Source organism: Somniosus microcephalus, chromosome 18 (genome assembly GCF_052327205.1).
Source record: "Somniosus microcephalus isolate GS21.2 chromosome 18, FLI_Smic_1.0, whole genome shotgun sequence".
Classification (NCBI taxonomy): domain Eukaryota; kingdom Metazoa; phylum Chordata; class Chondrichthyes; order Squaliformes; family Somniosidae; genus Somniosus; species Somniosus microcephalus.
Genome location: NC_141004.1, coordinates 40,698,873 through 40,719,470, shown reverse-complemented (window position 1 = coordinate 40,719,470; position 20,598 = coordinate 40,698,873). Strand labels below are relative to the sequence as shown.

The following is a 20,598-nucleotide window of genomic DNA, read 5'->3' as shown; positions in this document are numbered from 1 at the left end:
TCAAAATCACTTTTTATTGCAAACAATCCTTAGTAGCTATTTAAAAATAGACTTAAACGTTGCTGCAAATTTTATAAATGCTACATCCACCAATATAATAACAGTAAGGCCAGTTTGTTTTTAAACCACCTTTTGCTGTGGTTTGTGGATCTGAAACAATGTAGTGCACTAGACCAAAAAGACATGGCAGCTTGGAGTGATTTACTTTAGCTGATAGAGTTATCTCTTTCATTCCTTTATATGCAGTCTACTCTTCTTAATTCAAGGTCTCTTAATTCAAATTATCTATTAATTAGTTATTTTTTCCAAATACAAAATGCCTCCTGTGCTATTTTATTTACATGGTTTAATTCAAATTACTGGATAATTCAAATTTAAAAAAAAACAGCTTTGAATTAACAAGAGTAGAATGAAACCTGAATGTACATTTGAACAACGTGCACTAAACACCTACTACCTATTACAAAAGGAAAATACTGCGGATGCTGGAAATCTGAAATAAAAACAGAAAATGTTGTAAATACTCAGCAGGTCAGGCAGCATCTGTGGAGAGAGAAATAGAGGTAACATTTCAGGTCGATGGCCTTTTGTCAGAACTGGAAAAGGTTAGAAATGTAACAGGTTTTAAGTTATAGACAGAACATTGAGTTCAACAATTTCAGATCATAACGTCTGCCCCCATTTTTTTGGATGGCAGCTGTTGCTGATGATTCTGATATTCCCATTTACACCTCCTCTAGACCCATTTTTTGTTTCTTTACTTGTCCCATTACCATCTCCTTTCACCTTGCACCCTTTTGTCATTTAATCTCTCCTCCTTCCACCCCATCACAGACCTTCACTTTTGTTCTTTCCTCCCCCCTGCCTCTGTACTTGCTTAAAACCTAACCTTTTCCAGTTCTGACGAAAGGCCATTGACCTGAAGCATTAACTCTGTTTCTCCCTCCACAGATGCTGCCTGACCTGCTGAGTATTTCTGTTCAAACCAAAAATGTAGCACAATTACATTTCACAACTGTGCAACATTCTGTAAATTATATGATGCAACTTGGTAGAGATCGTCAACAATTAACAGACAAAAGTAACACTCTGAACTTTGAGTTAATCTGATTGAAACTATGCTGCAGCAGGCTCGTGAAAGGTCAAAAAGAATGACAGGTTTACAGTCAGAGACTGCTGTAATAGATCAAATGTGTCCTCGAGGCTAATCTAGTTCTTCACAACATAAAAGAATTTCTAAATACAAAATATAATTTTCAGATTGTCATATCTTGAACAATTTTGTTTCTACTTTTTGCTACTCTCGCCAGAATTATTTAAATTTGTATATTTATAGCAAAACATCATTTTCATTTTACTCAGTGATAAATACCAAGTCGCTCAGTAGGGCCAGTATGGTTCAAGTCTGTGATGATGCTGACCAACCATGACAAAAATCCAGGAACAGAAATTCTGGCGCGTATAACTGACCACAATAACCCCATGAAGAACCACAGAATGTACTTCCATTCCCTAGATTTGATGAACCCAGGCACGTAAAGAGGCAAACTTTAAGTCTTAAGAGGACTGCAGAAGTCTAATTTACAATAATGAAAATGTACTTTAAAATGCATGTATGTTTAACTGGTGATACACAACCACATAGGTATTCTCAAGTGGAAATCTTCACAAGATTTTACAGATGCAGTTGTGAAAATTCTAGGTTAGGGATAGAAAGAAATATTTATAATAAAATTAAAAAATGCAAATGAACATCGCATTATGATGCAATTATAATTCAACCAAAATCAGTCAAATATTATTTATAACAATTCAACACTTTCTACCATTCACTAAAATTTATGACCTACAAGCCTGAAATTCTGCGCCCTTCTTGTAAATGACTTCAATGATTGGCCTTGTTGAATCAGTGAAACTGTTAAATGTTTTTTGCAACAAGAAAGAAATATGCATACAACACATCTGAGCAATGTTTTTTGTTAAAATTAGCTAAGTTGGGCTATAACAATGCCAAAGTCATTATCCAGTATGATTTGTACATTCATACCTCCATCTCCATTGGAAGACTGGAAGCACATTAAAAACCATCTGATCCATCGGGTCTAAGTAATCCAAGAGAGACAGTATCATCTCAGCAGGCTTTAGGCAATTATTCATGAAAGGATGCAAAGACCTCATCTCTTTAGCAGATTTCTTTTAGCCAAGTGAAAGCCAGGGCATTAGTGGTCAACCAGCCATACTTGATTTGGCATGAGCCAGTTAGGAAATGTCATGTCACCTGAATATAACGGTTCAAAAGGACAGTAGGTGTTTATTACATATTAAGTTCAAATTCCGTCAGGAATTGGAATGAAATCATTAGGCCCTTTACAAATTGGATACATAATATGCTTCTCCAAACTGCAACATGCCCTCTGATTGAAACGGATTTCAACCCAAGTTAAGAAAAATGTTAACATACTTGAGAATTACCAAGAACTCACAAGGTAGAGTCCAGTCTATCTGTAAACTAAATAACTGAAATATCTTTCACTTAAAACTAGAAGCTGAATTCATAGAACAGTTCTTAGTCATCAATGAGGTTTCCACTACACCGGATAATTGGCTTTAGCTAGTAATTGTTACATTTCAATGGCCAGAATATTGAATCCAGAGGGAAAAAATAACAATCTGATTGGAGCAATAAATTTCTCCTGAGGGGAAGGGAGATTGCTTTGGCTCTGCTTAATGTAAGGAGTTATCATGATCAAGTTTATACCTTCCATCTTTCCATGTGGATAACTCTGGAAATCAATGGAAATGAAGAGAACTTACACAACAACTACTACTATCAAGCAACATTAGAGCTGACTCGTCCCTAAAGCTGGATTTATTTTTACAAGTTGCAGACAGATCCATTTCTTCAAGACCAGCTCCAGTCCATTTGTGTAGGTGTACCTGGAAGCAGTTTGTGCAGTTGACTAATTTATTGCCCACACTGGCCAGATGTTGAACTGTAAGGTTGACTGACCAATTCTGATACCACTGGGCAATGTGGAACATTCGTAAAGGTATCACTAGCAAGACTTTCCTTATTTGTAAAAATCAAGTGTTGGCATTTGAATAACAACACTGTCTATCGAAAGTCCAACAATGCCAACTCTGTCACTAAAACAGTTCAGGCCTGTGTGTGCCATTTGAGCTCTCTTGGAATACAAAGGCCGTTGGTCCAACATGCCTTGTATGTGTAACCTGCCACCCTGTCAGAAACACATTTGTTGTCAATGTCAAAGGTGGTGGCAGAGTTGCATTCACGACTTTATTGTGGATAATTGCATTGACATCGTAGCTTTGACTGAAACTTGGCTCACATGTGACCACAGCTTGCTCCTTACCAAAGCTCCCCCATCGCACCCCACTATACTTTCCACCACCTGACCTGCAATGTTCCGTAATTTCTTTTTCGTGTGTGGTCCCTTTAACTGGCTGCACAGCCAGTTTTCCCGCATGTGTGGTTATTTCCATTGAAAAGCCGGTGAGCGGCTTGCGCGAACCACCAGACCCGGCCGCGCAGCTTAGCGGGAACGTTGCTGCCCTGCCTAAACCACTGCGGTGGTGACATGGCTCTCATCACCAAGTCATACCTTAGTCTCTCCCCCTTCTCCTCCTTCATGCACCTCACCTCATTCCACCTCTCTCGCCTTTCCTATAAAATCCTCATTGGTTACCACGTTTGAATCTCTCAAATTAGGTTTCCACCCTTCCGCAGCACGGAAACAACCTCACAATGTAACATTCTCTTTGACTGTGATCATGCTGCATTATCTCTCCTTGTTCTCTCTGCACCCTTTGACATAGTCAATGACACCATCTTTCTCTGCCCTACACGCCAAGACTGCCGTCGCTTGGGGACGTTTCTCTATGTTGAATGCGCTATACAAATATAAAAGTTGTTGTTGTTAGTTCCACTCTTACCTTCCGATCATAGCCAGAGCATAACCAGCAATGGCTTCCCTCCCATCCCTGCACCATTATCTCTGGAGTCTCTTATCCTCCTCTTCATCATCTACATCCACAGACATTGGATCAGCTTTCACATGTACACTGAGGACATTCAGCTCTACTTCTCTATTATCCTTTTGAACCACTCCACTGCTCTGTTTTGTCATACTCTTTGTCTGATATCCAGTCTTGGATGAGCTGTAATTTTCTCCAGCTAAACATTGGGAAGACCAAAGCCATCGGCCTAGAAATTCGGTATAGCCGTGTTTGGGGCGCTAGTCTTGGCGATGCGCAAAGTTTAGCGCCAGGCACAATTTAGCGCGATATTGGGTTGCAGCACCCCTAAAGGTGATTGCGGCACTAAATCAGGCGCTGTACGCTACTCTTAAGGCGCTAACCTGGCGGCGCAACCCAATTTCGCGGCGGCGGGGCGCAGCCAGGGTGCTGTCAATAATCACTTTCCCTGAGACACACTGGTGCCGGCCAGCTCTTAAAGGGGCAGGTCAATTGGCATCACCAGACACACTCACTACCTTGTAGGCCTTCAAAGCGGTGGGAGCCTACCTGTGGCGCACCAGCCTAGCAAGACATGGAAAGGGTGAGGCAGAGGGCGGAACGCCTCACTGATGGGGCATTGGATGCTTTGGTTGGCGCAGTGGAATCAAGGCCAAGGAAGATGGTCGGAATGTGATTTATGTTTTGGACAGTCTCCCGGGTGTGAGAGGCAGTTATGTGTCAGTGTATTAGTATTGCTTTCTGTTGCCATAGCTTTCTCATGTTTGAAGGAACCACATTTTGTGTAATGAAACACTTACAATGGCCATGCCTGCTATTTACATGCATCTTGCCCTTCACAGGCTTGGGGGTATCAGACCGGTTCCATTCCTGGTCTTGGAATGGCAGCAAGCATTCCGTGAGAGGGGCCTAGAAGCTACTTCTGATCAGCCTCTGACACACAGCCTGAGAAGAGCCACTCGCGTAGAAGTTCAGGCCAGCAGGCATCTTCTCAGCCACCGACAGAGATGTCCTGCACCTTATCTGAGGCTGCAGATCTGGCTGAAGCAGCTGGCACAGCTCAGTCACCACCTCCTTTCTAAATCGCAGCCTTCTGACACACTGCTCCTCCGGCATGTTCATGTAGGAAAACTGCTGTCGGAAAACCCTGCAAGCATAAGGTCTGCTGTGGCGACGTCTGCTGGCCCTCCTCCATCTGGCCATGCCCGCCCCCCTCTCCCAGCGTCTCAGTGCCCTTTCCAGATGATTCAGCAGCAGGACGTTCCCCTCCAATGCAGCCCCCATAATAAGTGCCCACAGGAAGGTTCCCCGTTGTCAAGGCTCACCAACAGCAAGGTGATGGTCAGAAGGCTGAAGATCGTCTGCCTGCGCTGGCTCGGTGGTCAAATGGCTCTCAGTGTGCAGCTCAGCAACTCTTTGTAGCTCTCGAGGAAGTTGTACTCCAAAAATGGCTGCCGCTTTTAAACCAACCAGTCCCCTTTAAATAACGCTCCTCCAGCCCGAGAGCGACTTGGTAAGGTCCAGGTAAGCTATCACTATTAGCGCCAGGCGCTACGGAGGGGGGCACCACTGAATTTCCGGTCCGGGGCGCCCAAAAGGCGTTGCACACTCAAATGACGTCATAATCAGCCTGCGCCCATGAGCGGGCGCTAAGATTTAGCGTCGGCGCTAAATGCATGCTCAATATGGGGCGAGGCGCTAGGCGCCCTGCGCCCGCCTGGAAATTGGCTAGCGCCCCACTTCTCGGCCTCTTTAGGCGTTAATCGGTGGCGCCAACAACCGAATTTCTCCCCCATCATCTTTGAACGCCACCACAAACTCCGTACCATCTTCACCGAATGTATCCCGACACTGTATCAGTGCAAATAGTTGCCGAAGCAAAAAAGATCTTCACTTTTCACTAATGCAAAATCAATGAATACAAATCGGACTTGCTTAACATGTCTTACCTGAATGTCTCAATAAATGCTGTAATTGAGCTCCTGATAGCCTAATCAGTGAAGGCATTGCCCTGATGCAATACTAAAACATATAGACCAGAATGTCCCACATTCAAATCTCAGGCCGGAATTTTGTGGGGGGGTCAGCGGGCGCGATCAGTGGCAGGTTGGGTGAGAAAGTGCCTTTCCCAATGTCGGGTCTGTCAGTGCTGAGCAGATCCGACATGCAGCGACGGGGGACCCAATTCAGGACATTAGTGGCTTGTTTAGAGCCACTTAAGAATGATTTTCAGCTTACCTTATGCATTAGACAGCTCGCTCATGGGGTCCATGCTGGTTGTGGATCATGACTGTTAAGCTGAGGCGGGAGTTCAGTGGCCATTGAATCAGCTGTTGAGTTGACAGCTTCAAATGTAAAGTAAAAGCTCCCACCTTACAGAAATATCTTCACTCAGCCACAAGCTCTTCTTCACTGCATTTCCACAACAGAGTCACCATGCTGCAAGTCTTTACACAAGTCTCCATCCAGACTGACCTCATTACCTCTCTCGCCATTGACAGATCGCTTCGGTCATCTAGTCCATCAGCATCGGTGCCATTTATACTCTCTCACCTTGGTCCTCAGAATCCCACCACGATCAGCCCCAACACCAGCAGCACTGGGCACACCAGCAGCACCAACAACAACACCAACCTTCTCCGCAATCACCTGATGTTGCACAGGACAGAGGGCATCAGCACCCAACCACATTGCTGCCAGGAGGCAAGGGATGGCCTCACCAAGGCCAGACTTACTTCACTTGATGCTGTACACCTTGGCTGCCACATGATGCGCCAGGTTGGCACCACCCCACACCAGCACCATAAAGCATCCCTACAATGCCCAAGCCATCATTTCACACTCATCAACATTGCGGGTGGGGGGGGGGGGGGGGGGAGGGGGTGGGTAAGGTTATGTCTCACCATTCACTGAAACTCGCTAAGCCACTTCCAAAGGTGCACACAAATCTGTCCAAGAATGCAAAGTGTTGCAAATAAGGGTTTCAATGTTTGACACCACATTGTCAAGTGGCTACCCTTGTGTGTTGTTAGTTGGTATGATTGCACTAGGATGAGGGTGAGTATGAGGGGTGGCTAGTGAGATGGGGATGTGATAATATAGATAGAGGGATGGGTGGAGGTGCAAGGTAAGTTGGTGTGTGTAATTGTGCAGGAGTAGGGTAGGGAATGCAGAGTGATGGGGATGTGATGAGAGGCACAGCAGGATGAGGTTCAGTGTGGCTTTGTACTAACATTTTGTGATCTACTAAGATAATTAAAATGTTTGCGGCACCGCACCCAGGTCCTCCAGACCACATCCCTGCTTGTGCCCTCCTCTGCAATGTGCAATCAGGCTGTGTTGATCTCCCGGGGAGGTCTCTTCCGCCCATGGGAAGGGAAGAGGACCTCCCTTTGTGCTCTGATGGGAGAACCTGGGTGCAGCTCTGTGCCTTTATGCAGAGCTTGTCAGTGTTTGCAGCACCTCAATGCTGTAGAACACTGACAGCACAAATGCCACCGACATCGCCTGCCACTGACCCGCTGAGGTTAGTAAAATCCCGGCCTCAGTCTATGCTGAGTTAGCTAACCTCAACTGGGCAGCAACTGGAGTGCTATTATTGACTTTAATACCCTTAGGCTGGGCAAAAGAAAAATAATCAGCAAGGTTTCCCACTTCTGGTTGCTATCAATTGACTTCTGTTGGAAAATGTCTGTTTGCGGATGTCGGGTTAGGCTCAGTTTTGATGCTCTTCACAGTCAAATTGCCTGCCAACACTCACTGTCTAGGCTGTTGTGTAGGGCAAGGTACTGGCAGACTGCTGGTGCCTGTGAAACCAATATTCCTTGGAGTTTGAATCCAGTCCAGACTAATGGGATAAAAGTCTCCTCTTTCTGCCATCTACAAGGATCCCAAAACTAACAGTTTAGATAAGCCAACCCTGTTCCTACTGAAAAAAGGCAAATGCCTAGTGTGAGAAATAAAAATATTCACAAAGGGTTAGTCTTCTGAGGTTGAGATTCAGACTATTGGGGAGGCTTTGCTCAGCGCCAATTCTGTGGCACATCTGATTGGGCAAGTGCTTCAACAACTTTTGCACTGATAAAGCATTTCATACTAACGTGCTCACATACAGCAGAATGCACGATTACCAGGCAGCCATACACGACACAGTGCATCAGTGCAGAGACAAGAGTGAAATAGTTACTGCGCTTTACACATACATATAGGCAGTGTTTTTACTGGACATAATGTAAGTTTACTAAATGCTATTTCTTCAGAATTAATGTAATCTGTTGTGTCTCAACATGTAGAATAGCAAAGCACATAATCAAAAGAAAAACAGAATTAACCTGATTGCTGGCTAAAGTTAAAACATAAATAAACATGGATTACAACGGAGTCTGCATAGTATAAGGCCTTTAAATGAAATAAAGCAGACAAAAATAAATTGAACCAGGACAAATAAAATCAAACTTATGAAAAAAGACGGAAGATAAAAACAAAGCAAATTTAGAAAATAAAAGATGAAAAGTCAGTAAATTTTACAGGACAGAAGGAGCCCATTTGGCCCACTCTGCCCCATCTAGCTCTTTGAAAAGAGCGTTTCACTTAATCCTATTCCCCTGCTTGGTACCCATACCTTTTAAATTTATAAAATGTGTGTGAACTGATATGAGCTCAGTGTCGGACTAAATGAAAATCTGACCCAAGGCCAGTTTGATCATTCCTACTTCAAACCAATTTAATGAACAAAGTTTTGTAATGTAGTCATTGTATTTGTCCTAAAAGGTCAAGATTTTCTTTATTTCTATTTGTGTGTGGTACAAAAGTCAACATAAAATTGGTTAACAATATTTGCCTCATTGAAAACCACAGGCATGAAAACCCACCCACAAGGCAGCTTTTTGTGGGTTATCAGTGTGGGTCACCAGTGGGATTAAGATAACAAAACAGTCATTACAACGATATATCCTGTGTGAAAAAAATAAATCATCAGACATCTTGACCACAAAATTTATCTTACAAGGGATGTGGCCTCTAAAAAGTTAATTACTTTGATATAATCCAGTCTATCGTCTTTGAAGTTCATCTCTGGCCTTATTGAGTTATTAGCCATTACCCTATTTAATTATATTCTTATTATTAAAGCCATTTAAAATTCAATGAGCAACATTTATGTTTACTGGTACCCTTCTTAATTTTCAGAAAGCTTCAAAAGATGATCATTTAATCTTTGATGTAGCCCAGTTTCCAACATACACAGTTCAACATATCTAAATGTTGCTCACCCATCAAATCGGTGTCAGATAATACTGCCTCCCTGCAATTTCCTTTCATAAATTACCAATTCCAGTCTAGTAAATAGGCCTCCACGCTGCTCAAAAATAGTTTCCATGGCAGCATCGTTAGTAGCATAATCCTCACATTTCTCAGTTAATTCGTTCAAAATGTCTAGACCATTTTAAGGGTCACATTCACTCAATGATGAGTTGTTTCCTTAACAGCTTGCAACAGACTGACAGCTCCATGTAGAGTGAAAGGGTTTGTCCATATGGAGCCTGGAAGAATCAAATGCTCGATACAGTCCATGCCTATTCAGTGTATACAATCAGTAATATTCCGAATTAGAAAATAGTCACAGCAGAAATAAACCTCCAAACTTGATGCAATTCTGCTGACTATGAACAAACAGCAAGCTCTGTTGATCACCACTGAAGAGTAGGTAATCAATAACAAGAGCATGCTACATATTAAAATACATAGAAGTATTTCATCCTTTACATTTAAATATCATGTCAATGAAAAGCACACATCAAGAGAAATAAGACTGCAGACAGTATTGTAGAAAGCCTTCAGAACTTGGAGCTGATTTTAAAAATGTTCACTGTGTTTTAAATGGCATTTATAATTGTCATTCTTAACAGATTCTGTTTCTGTACTGAGCATGTGCTGCAAAGGTAATTAGTGAGACAGTAAGAAATGCTCTGGTGTGAGGTGATTAATACTACTTCCTCCTGCTAGACTGATTCAGAACATGCTGGGAGATCCCAAATTGGAATTTAAAAGCAAATTACTGTCATATATGGATTAGACAGCCCAAGGGAAAAAGAGGAATTATATATAGATTACTAGCTGGACCGAGGGTTTTTTGAGGGCATGTTGTTATGAAAAAAGTAGAAATAATTTTTATATATATATATAAATGAGTTTGTCTGTCTGTCTGTATGGGAAGGAGAGAGAGAGAGGGAAAGAGAGAGAGAGAGACTGGGGGGGGGAGAGAGAGACTGTGGGGAGAAGAGAGATGGGGGGGAGAGAGAGACTGGGGGGGAGAGAGAGACTGGGGGGGACAGAGCAACTGGGGGGGAGAGAGAGACGGGGGGGGAGAGAGACTTGGGGGAAGAGAGAGAGAAAGAGAATGGGGGGAGAAGAGAGAGACTGGGGGGAAGAGAGAGAGAAAGAGAATGGGGGAGAAGAGAGAGACTGGGGGGAAGAGAGAGAGAAAGAGAATGGGGGGAGAAGAGAGAGACTGGGGGGGGAGAGAGAGAGAGACGGGGGGGGAAGAGAGAGAGACTGCGGGTGAAGAAGGGCGGCCGCCATTTTGTGAGGTCGGCGGGAAGTTCCCTCACCCTCTCTCTCTCTCCCTCCCCCTCTCTCTCCCTGCCCGTCTCGCCCCTCTCTCTCTCCCCGCCCCTCTGTCTCCCTGCCCCTCTCTCTCACCCCCTCCCTCCCCGCTCTCTCTCCCTCCCTCCTCCCCCTCCGACTCACCACGGTACCAGAACGGAGCATATCCGACACCGGGAGTCCGGGTGCCCATCGCTCCGAAGCGAGCCCGGGGTTCCTCATGGTTAACGTGGCGGGCCTTTGGACCCGGTTGGCTGGGCGGCAGTGGAACGCCTTTCGCTCCGGACTCCCGTGTCCGATATCATTCGGGGACGGCTCGTCTGAAAGTCCCGGTTTTCCCGGTCCTGCACTCACGGCAAGAGAGAGGGGGGGGGAAGGAGAGAGAGAGGGAAGGAGAGAGAGAGGGAAGGAGAGAGAGCGAGAGAGAGGGAAGGAGAGAGAGAGAGAGAGAGAGAGAGAGAGAGAGGGAAGAAGAGAGCGAGAGAGAGGGGCGGAAGGAGAGAGAGAGAGAAATTTTTTAAGCTTCAGGCCCGGCCGGTCCGTAATGGCCACCACTCACCTCAGTAACGGCAGTTTGAAGGATTAGGCCCCGCCCACAAACGCCATGAAACGCCCCCCGTGATGCACTGATTGGTCAACCATCAGGTCACTGAACTGTAGGATTGGTCAACCATCACGTCACTCAATGCTAATGAGCGGTAGGATTGGTCAACCGCTAAGGAGCGGATTTTTTTTCAGTTTTTTGAATGTTTTTGTCTACTGTCCGAACAATTTTTGTCTGACCAAAAAGTAAAGACGCCTAGTTGTCTGACCAAAAAGTAAAGACGCCTAGTAGACTCCCCTAATCATAAGCTTTCTTTTGATATAACATATGTGTAGGTACGCTCTATAACTTTTGAGTGATGCCCGGACAGACAGAACTACCCTTTTATATATATATATAAAAAAAAGATAGATAAAATGGTTCACTGAAAAGAAAAGTTGAGCACCTTTGATACTTCTTGAAAGAATCACTGCATCAGACTCCATTTCCTCACACACACCAGGGGAGATACAAAGAGCAGCCTCGCTCATCAGACCAACGACCAAACTAGAGGAAACTAGAAACCATGAGTGAGAAAGTCTCAGGGTGAGAGTATGCAGCTTGTGCTACTGCAGGAAAACCAGGTCGAAGCCATTACGCTGTACAATAGCTAACCCTTACTCTTTAACTAGTATGTTTGCACCAGACATAGCTAAGCAATAAGCTTGGAGTCTGGGCACATTTATATTGCACATCTACATCTGGGGTCCTCCACCCCCTCCTATTTCTCAACTGCATGCTGCCCCTTAGTGACATCATCCAAAACACGACGTCAAGTTCCGCATGTACGCTGGCACCCAGTTCTACCTCACCACCACCTCTCTCAACTCCTCCACGGTCTCTGATTTGTCACACTGCTTGTCCAACATCCAGGGCTGGATGAGCAGAAATTTCCTCCAACTAAATATTGGGAAGACTGAAACCATTGGGCTGAATTTTCCGGGGTGGTTGCAGGCGCAATTGGTGGCGGGTTGGGTGTCAACTCGCTCCCACACATCTTTCCCACAGGTGCACACACACACACACACATTTTTCATTTGTACCAGTTACTGATACAAAATTCTATAGATTTGTGACTTCACAATTAATGCATTTTTTAAATTATGTTCTGGATTGTATTTGTAGATGGAGTCATATTACTTAATGCTAATTTTATTTAAATATTTGTCACTCATATATAACTTATATAATTGTACAATAAAGATTCAACACCCACTATGCTAGATTCAACTTAAAATTTAATGTGGCCAGGGTCCCTTTAAGGATCCCGGCTAAAAAACGCATCATGAATGACATCACCAGACCCGCTCCATCTAATTGGGCCGGCTAACGCATTGGGCGGGCTTAATAGGCCCCATTAAGGTAAGTTCATTTTGTACAGCGGGATGGAGCCAGCAGCAGGGTCGGGACCTGCCACGGACACCGGCCCCGCCAAGGTAAGGAAAATTCCGGCCATTGTCTTCAATCCCCGCCACAAACTCCGTTCCCTAGCCATCAACTCCATCCCTCTTCACTGGTCACTGTCTGAGGCTGAACCAGACTGTTCGCAACCTTGGTGTCCTATTTGACCCTGAAATGAGCTTCCTACCCTATATCCGCTCCATCACCAAGACTACCTACTTCCACCTCTGTAATATCACCCATCTCCGCCCCTGCCTCAGCCCATCTGCTGCTGAAATCCACATCTGTGCCTTTGTTACCACTAGACTCGACTATTCCAATGCTCTCCTGGCCGGGCACCCACCTTGCACCCTCTAAACTTGAGTTCATCCAAACATCTGCTGCCTGTATCCTAACTGGCACTGTCCAGTTAACCCATCCCCCCTGTGCTCACTGACCTACATTGGCTCCAAGTCCAGCAACGCCTCAATTTTAAAATTCTCATCTTTGTTTTCAAATCACTCCATGGCCTCACCCCTCCCTAGCTCTGTAACCTCCTCTAGCCCTACAACCCTCTGCGCTCCTCCAATTCTGGCCTCTTGTGCATCCCCGGTTTTAATCGCAGCACCATTGGCGACCATGCCTTCAGCTGCCTAGGCCCTAAGCTCTGGAATTCCTTCCCTAAACCTCTCTCTCCTCCTTTAAGACACTCCTTAAAACCTACCTCTTTGACCAAGCTTTAGGTCACCTGTCCTAACTGCTCCTTATGTAACTCAACATCAAAAATTGTTTGATAGCATACCGTGAAGCGCTTTGGGACATTTAATTATGCTAAAGGTGCTAAATAAATGGAAGTTGTTGTTATCATGTCCTGAGGGCATCCCAAAGCACTTTACAACCATGTGCTGAAATTGGTATTACCGTAAGCAAACAGTAGGGTTGAAGTACAGTAAGGATAGTGTCCGACTTAAATATAACTCAATAGCTTTAGTGTTAGTGTAAATTAAAGTGTCCATATGTATTACTGCTACTTCTGTTTCCATTCATCATTTAATATTCTACAGGAGACTTTGGTTTATCCGGAGGTTGTATGTCCGGAAACCTCGATCTACCGGCAGAAATCAGGAGCCGTTTTGTTAGGTTTTTTTTCTTCTCGTGGCGGTTTTTTTTCTTCTCGTGGCTTTTTTTCCCCCCCAACAGTCAGGCTCTGGAAAGTCTCTCTGAAGCTGTTGCTAAGCTACAGAGACGCTTCCAAGGTACGGGCCGACTGTTTAGAAGCTGTTGCTAAGCAACAGTGTTTGTTGTCAGATACGGAGATGAAAACATCCGTATGCTTCAACATTAACGCTGGTATGTCCGGCAGTTTTGATAGATCGGCAACAGCTCGGTCCTGTCGGTGCCGGATAGCAGAGTTTCCTGTATATCATTCTGCAAGTCAGACAGCACAGGGATCACAGTATTAAGAGTGTTTTTTTAAATATAATGGGCATGTTTTTAATGTCACAAATTTATCACTTTGTAAAGCCTCGTGAAAAAAATATTGGGTTGCAACTCTGTCTTATTTCATCTCCATGTCATTTTCAAACGATTCCCATCATAACCCTGGAAATTATAGCTATAACAAAACAAGTTTTCTCTATTTTAATTCATTCATAGCAGATATTTAAGAGCCAAGAACTGAGTGAATTGCATCCAAAACGCAGAGAACAGCACAGCAGCAAAGGTAGCAACACTAGACTGGACTCAAATGGGAAGAAAAGGATAAGGATGATAATATTTCAAAAGAGAATCTTGGGGACATTCAGGCTTGGAATGATAGGAAGTTCTGCAAAACGTCTGCTTTGATAAGCAGCCCAATGCTAGCATCCATAAGGTACTCTTTAAAAGGATTTCTAGAATTATATAGACAAGAGCTATATGCTGCTTAAGTAAAGTGTAGGGTGCTTTTGTGGAAGGATGCAGAGTACTCAGCTTGACAGTGTTGAATCTTTTTTTTATTCAGTCATGGGATGTGGGCGTCGCTGGCAATGCCAGCATTTATTGCCCATCCTTAAATGCCCTCGAGAAGGTGGTGGTGAAGCTTGTCTGGAAAACGCACAGGACTCAGTCCACACTCAATTACACCACTCCACCGGACAGGTGGGGGGACAGTGAAAGGACTCTGGCCCCTTAAATGGTTGCACTCTATTGTTCCTACCAATTTGGACAGTCCCTTTTCAAAGGATGCCACATACGTTGGGCAACTTACTGTGAAACAGAAACACACTTTTGATTGATAGAGTGGTAAGTTATTCCAAACAATTTCGGTCACAAAATAAGTTCAGAAATACCAGTGTTTTGCAGTTACTTGGAGGAGAAAGAAGAGGGCAGAAAAAGAATCAAAGACACAGTTGAAATTTACAAAGTGTTTATTTCCCTGTCTCGCAAATAATTTAAAAAAACTCTCCACGAATCAAGAATACAATGAGGATTTTGTACAATCTAACATTACATCAATAAATTTGAACAACCTAGAAAGAGGGGGAAGAATATAAACACAAAGCAATTAATTTGTGGGAAGTAAAATCAAGTTGGCCTGTAGTTAAAAAAAGATAGCTGGTGGCAGTTACAGACCTTGTGCCTTCAATCAATTTCAGAAGGACTTGGTCTGTCCATAATGCCAGCTGGCAACAATACCTCCCAGCCTTCCTTGCCAGTGCCAAAGGTGCCTGATTCAGGTTTCTTGGATAACCTGATGGATATCCAACAGGGCAGTATTAACAGTGTCCTCCAGGGCTTTAATGGCCCTTTGTATCCCCTCCAGTTCCCTCATCACATCTCCCTGGAGTTCTTGAAGGCGCCTCTCTATCCTACTGATGCCATCTATAGGGGGATCATTGTCTCTCTCTTGGATTGGCATAGGGACATCTTCAGCAGAATCATTTCCAGTTCGTCTCCTTCTTCGTATAGGAGGCATCTCCAGATCAGAGGAATTAGAGTGGAGAGTGCTACAGGGGTCGATACAGTGATTCAGTTTGCTCCCCAGTGGCTTCAAGGTAAAGGACTGCAATTTCTTAGGGGTCATCTATTAGAAGAAAGAAAATTAACCCAATATATCACAGACAAACATAACTAATCTTGAACAGAACCACTGTCATAGCAGACACACTTTTAAAGGTTTTAATTTGCCAAACATTTGGACAGGATCTGCCATCACATGAATACAAGTAATCCATGTGCTAACTGTATTACAGTAACAGAATGTCAAGAACGTAATAACAGAGTGAAACCTACCAAGGGGCTGGCGTTGTTGCTCCTGTGGTGGGGGGGGGGAGAAATTGGTGTTAGGTGTCTTGCTGGGTGTCTGGGCATTGCCGCTGGCCTGATGTGGAGGCAGTGCTATTATCCTGCCCACCACCCATTTGAAGGCCTCCAACCAGAGGGCATGAGCAATCAGTTCCTTCAGTTCTGTAAGCTATTCTTCGATATGTGGGGTGGGGGCAAAGAAAGGGGTCTCACATCTGTCTAGTGTTCTGTGTTGCCCTATCCTCTCAATAACAGCAATGTCTTTTACTTCTTTCATCACCTAGGATTGTACATTGTAATTGGAAACTGCATTTACTTCTCTGCCAGAATTTGGGGGGAGGGAAGCGGGTATATCAAGTCAGCTTTTTATTTCTTTTCCCGGTCATGAAAGACAGAGCTCTCCCTAACCGAGAAGTTCTCCCCCTCGTAGTTATGCCTTGCCCTCAAGATATTTTTTCCCCACTGCAGCACAAAAAAAGTCATATATTCGAATGGAACTTCTGATTGACTTACTGCATTCTTGCAAAACATAGGTTTTACTTGCAAAGTTCAGAAAACAACAAAATAGTGCTCATCTCAAATAGTCTCCAAAGCAACAAAATTGTAACAAATTTGAAAATGCACACAGGCGAAAGGTGCTTACAAAATTTCTACTTATTTTACTAAAAGGGTTTTAGATCAGCAAGGTATTAGCAGACATATTTCTATAGCCTACTATTAAAAGCCCATATAGATAACTAAATTTCAATTTGATTGAATGCATGTTATTAGATGTACAATGTCTGCATTTTACACACCAAAAGGTCTATAAACATTTTACAAAAGAGGCACCTAACAATGAAGAGTTTGAAGACTCCAGTCATCTGGTTCATAAATGCTACTATGAAGCTTTAATGAAACATAAAATTCCTTCAATGGTGATTAAATGAACCTACTACACATACACATTGGAGATTTTTTAAAAATCTCAACCAGAGCTCTTAACCGAGGGCTAAGAGTTGTAATACTCATATTTTAACGAGGGAGATTATTTTAATGAGGGAGATTATTAGAGAAACTCCAGGAATATGATATGCTTGAACATATTCACATCGAGAGGGAGGAGGTATTGGCGGTTTTAGCTGGCCTAAAAATGGATAAATCCCCAGGCCCGGATGAAATGTATCCCAGGCTGCTGTGTGAGGCAAAGGAAGAGATTGCGGGGGCTCTAACACATATATTCAGGACCTCTCTGGCCACAGGGGATGTGCCAGAGGACTGGAGAACCGCTAATGTAGTACCATTATTCAAGAAGGGAAGTAGGGAAAAACCGGGGAACTACAGGCCAGTGAGCCTAACATCAGTGGTAGGAAAATTATTGGAAAAAATTCTGAGGGACAAAATTTGTCTCCACTTGGAGAGGCAAGGATTAATCAGGGATAGTCAACATGGCTTTGTCAAGGGAAGATCATGTCTGACTAATTTGATTGAATTTTTTGAGGGGGTGACTAGGTGTGTGGATGAGGGTAACGCAGTGGATGTGGTATATATGGATTTCAGTAAGGCCTTCGATAAAGTCCCGCACAGGAGACTGGTCAAGAAGGTAAGAGCCCATGGAATCCAGGGTGCCTTGGCACATTGGATACAAAACTGGCTTAGTGACAGAAGGCAGAGGGTGATGGTCGAAGGTTGTTTTTGTGACTGGAAGCCTGTGGCCAGTGGGGTACCACAGGGATCAGTGCTGGGTCCCTTGCTGTTTGTGGTCTACATTAATGACTTGGATATGAATGTAAAAGGTATGATCAGTAAGTTAGCGGATGATACAAAAATTGGTAGGGTGGTAAATAGCGAGGAGGGTAGCCTCAGTCTGCAGGACGATATAGATGGGTTGGTCAGATGGGCGGAACAGTGGCAAATGGAATTTAACCCGGAAAAGTGCGAGGTGATGCACTTTGGGGGGACTAACAAGGCAAGGGAATACACAATGAATGGTAAGACCCTAGGCAAGACGGAGGGTCAGAGGGATCTGGGTGTGCAAGTACACAGATCCCTGAAGGCGGCGGAACAGGTGGATAAGGTGGTAAAAAAGGCATATGGGATACTTATATTCAATGCCTCGGCTAATGAAGGCAAGAGCAAGGAGGTTATGATGGAACTGTATAAAACACTGGTTAGGCCACAGCTGGAATACTGTGTGCAGTTCTGGTCGCCACACTACAGGAAGGATGTGATCGCGTTGGAGAGGGTGCAGAGGAGGTTCACCAGGATGTTACCGGGGCTGGAGCACTTCAGCTATGAAGAGAGACTGGGCAGATTGGGTTTGTTTTCCTTGGAGCAGAGGAGGCTGAGGGGGGACATGATTGAGGTGTACAAAATTATGAGGGGCATAGATAGGATGGATGCTGAGGAGCTTTTTCCCTTAGTAGAGGGGTCAATAACTAGGGGGCATAGATTCAAGGTAAAGGGCGGGAGGTTTAGAGGGGATTTGAGAAAGAACTTTTTCACCCAGAGGGTGGTTGGAGTCTGGAACTCACTGCCTGAAAGGGTTGTGGAGGCAGGAACCCTCACAGCATTTAAGAAGCATTTGGATGAGCACTTGAAATGCCATAGCATACAAGGCTACGGACCAAATGCTGGAATATGGGATTAGATCAGACAGGGCTTGATGGCCGGCGCGGACACGATGGGCCGAAGGGCCTCTATCCGTGCTGTATAACTCTATAACTCTATGAATGGAAGGGTTTGACACAGGACTGCACAAACGGACTCCAGAAAAACCTATACATTATCTGTCAACAGTATAGATTTCTGAAAAGGTCTGGTGGGACTCATGTGAATTAGGATCAAGTGTTGTTCAACTCTTGCACATTTTTGGCCACCAAAACCGTAGTCAACATTTTTCTAAGTTTGCATACTAGTTCAGTTAGCTCTTGCACTGTGTGATCGCAGCAGGGCTGCATTCTCCACCCAGGGACCATGAATGGGCAGAAAAATCTAGTCCAATTCCCATGGAGAAGCCGATTTGCAGTTATTCAGCCAATCTAAAAACTAGGCTTGCCTATCTTTTCATTTTTTAATAATTGTTCCCCATTTTTCTCATCTTCCATATCCAAGTTTTAAAAAACAAACATCACTTAAACATGCCCATATTCAGTTCCTTCCAATGACTCGATAGATAAATGTACAACCTGCTGTTTGGTTGAGCCAGACAGACCACAAAAGGTCCCAGGTTTAATCCTCCAGGTTAGCTGGGATCGTGGTAGGGCACAATTTGCCTCAATGCCCTTGTGCTGGGGAGAGGATAATATCAAATCAGGGTTCCCACTCCTGATCACTATCCAGTCACCCTGATGGAAAATGAACAGGATGCGAATGTCGGATAAAGAGATGATCAGTCTCAGTTGTGATGTCCCCCATGGTCAAGCAGCATGCCAACACTCACTGTCTGGGCTCAGACATGAAGAATGTCCACTTAGACAGGGTGCCAGAGGATTTCTGGTGTCCGTGGAACCATGCCCCAGTGGGAGTCCGCAAATTCAGGACAGCAGGAGGGAAAACAAAGAAAGAAAAAAATGTCCGTATTGGTAAAAGTATGGCTCACTGGGGCAATGCTGTGTGGTCTTTTTCATGCAGTCCATCGCAGCATGCAGGACACGGAGACACAAATCTTCTGTTCAGACCCAATTCAATAAAATCAATACTACAAGGAATGCAGGTTTTGTTATTGCTGATTTAACACTGTTAGCAGGTGCTCTGGTTTTAAAGCTGCATTTCCCCAGAATCTCTTAATTATACTTCACAATGATCCTAACAATATTATGGCTATCAATTGCAAATGTGGCACTGTCACTCCACTCACATCGAGTCTTACAACTACCACAGGGGTAAAACACTGAATCAGTCTAAAAGAGATTAGAGAGTACCCACAATTCCTCAAGCTGCGAGTTCCTGTTGAGGCATTAAGCAAAGGCAGGATGCTTCTCATAGAATGGATGTGGGGGCAAGGCAAGTCAACTCATCGCTTTCATGCGCTTCCAGCAGCTAGTTATATATGGATTATACAGTGGGACTGGTAGAGGCCTGGGAGCAGATGGTCTCCATGTCTTCTTAAGATCGAAAATGGTAAGTAGTGTAGGCAATCTAAAAATGGGGAAACAGTATAACTTCAAAATAAAAAAGAATCAATGCCACTTAGCCACATTTTGGGGATGTGCCCCATCTGCCATTTTTCTGTCAAAATTCAAGCAAATGGAATGACCAGAAGATGGCTTCCATTACAGTGTGGAGTACACACTTTTGAAAAATATTAGTGAGGAGGATCTGTTCTTAAAAGGTCATTCAAAAGTACATGGATACAGATCAGCTACCACACATTATACAAAGGATTTCTTGCTTTCAGTGTTTATTTCTTTTCAGGTTTCAGTGTTTATTTTAGCCATTTTCAGTTGCACTAAGTCCAGAACTTGTGAAAGTCGTAGAGTTCTGGTTGTTTTATTGTTGTCGTGGTTCATAAACCGTAATCCAGAATTATTTTTGAGCAGGAGGGGAAATAAGGTTATTGGTTTAACCCGGAAATTGGAAATACAGAATCCATCTTTTTCTGTGGAATTAGTTTAACTAAGAGACGGACGGGTTTATTGATGGAAGGTAGCAAACCTGTGCGCAAGAGCGAAATAAAACTAGTCCGCAAAAACAGGAAGAAGGTGAAAAAACTGCAAGTGTTGGAATACTGGATTAATAATCTGCTACAGAGGTGGTGGGTTATTTTCTTA

The 20,598-nt window shown here is 43.9% G+C and overlaps 1 protein-coding gene across 9 annotated transcripts in view; it reads right to left on the bottom strand.

The window, feature by feature from the left end:
* LOC147105233 (high mobility group protein HMG-I/HMG-Y-like) overlaps positions 1–20,598 on the bottom strand; it is a 134,019-nt gene that overhangs the window by 74,132 nt on the left and 39,289 nt on the right. For 4 of the 9 annotated variants that reach the window (XR_015081716.1, XR_015081717.1, XR_015081715.1 and 1 more), the window contains 2 exons: positions 19,754–19,966; positions 15,537–15,626 (listed from right to left, as the gene is read on the bottom strand). The exons of 1 other annotated variant lie outside the window; for it this stretch is intronic. Coding sequence is in view for 4 of the 8 variants with exons in the window: in XM_086011384.1 (XP_085867510.1) it covers positions 15,276–15,626 (351 nt within the window). In the remaining 4 variants the exon portion in view is untranslated. Of the gene's footprint in view, positions 1–14,952; positions 15,627–19,753; positions 19,967–20,598 lie in introns of those variants that run through there. 4 more of the 9 variants (XM_086011384.1, XM_086011385.1, XM_086011387.1 and 1 more) reach the window with 1 other exon arrangement.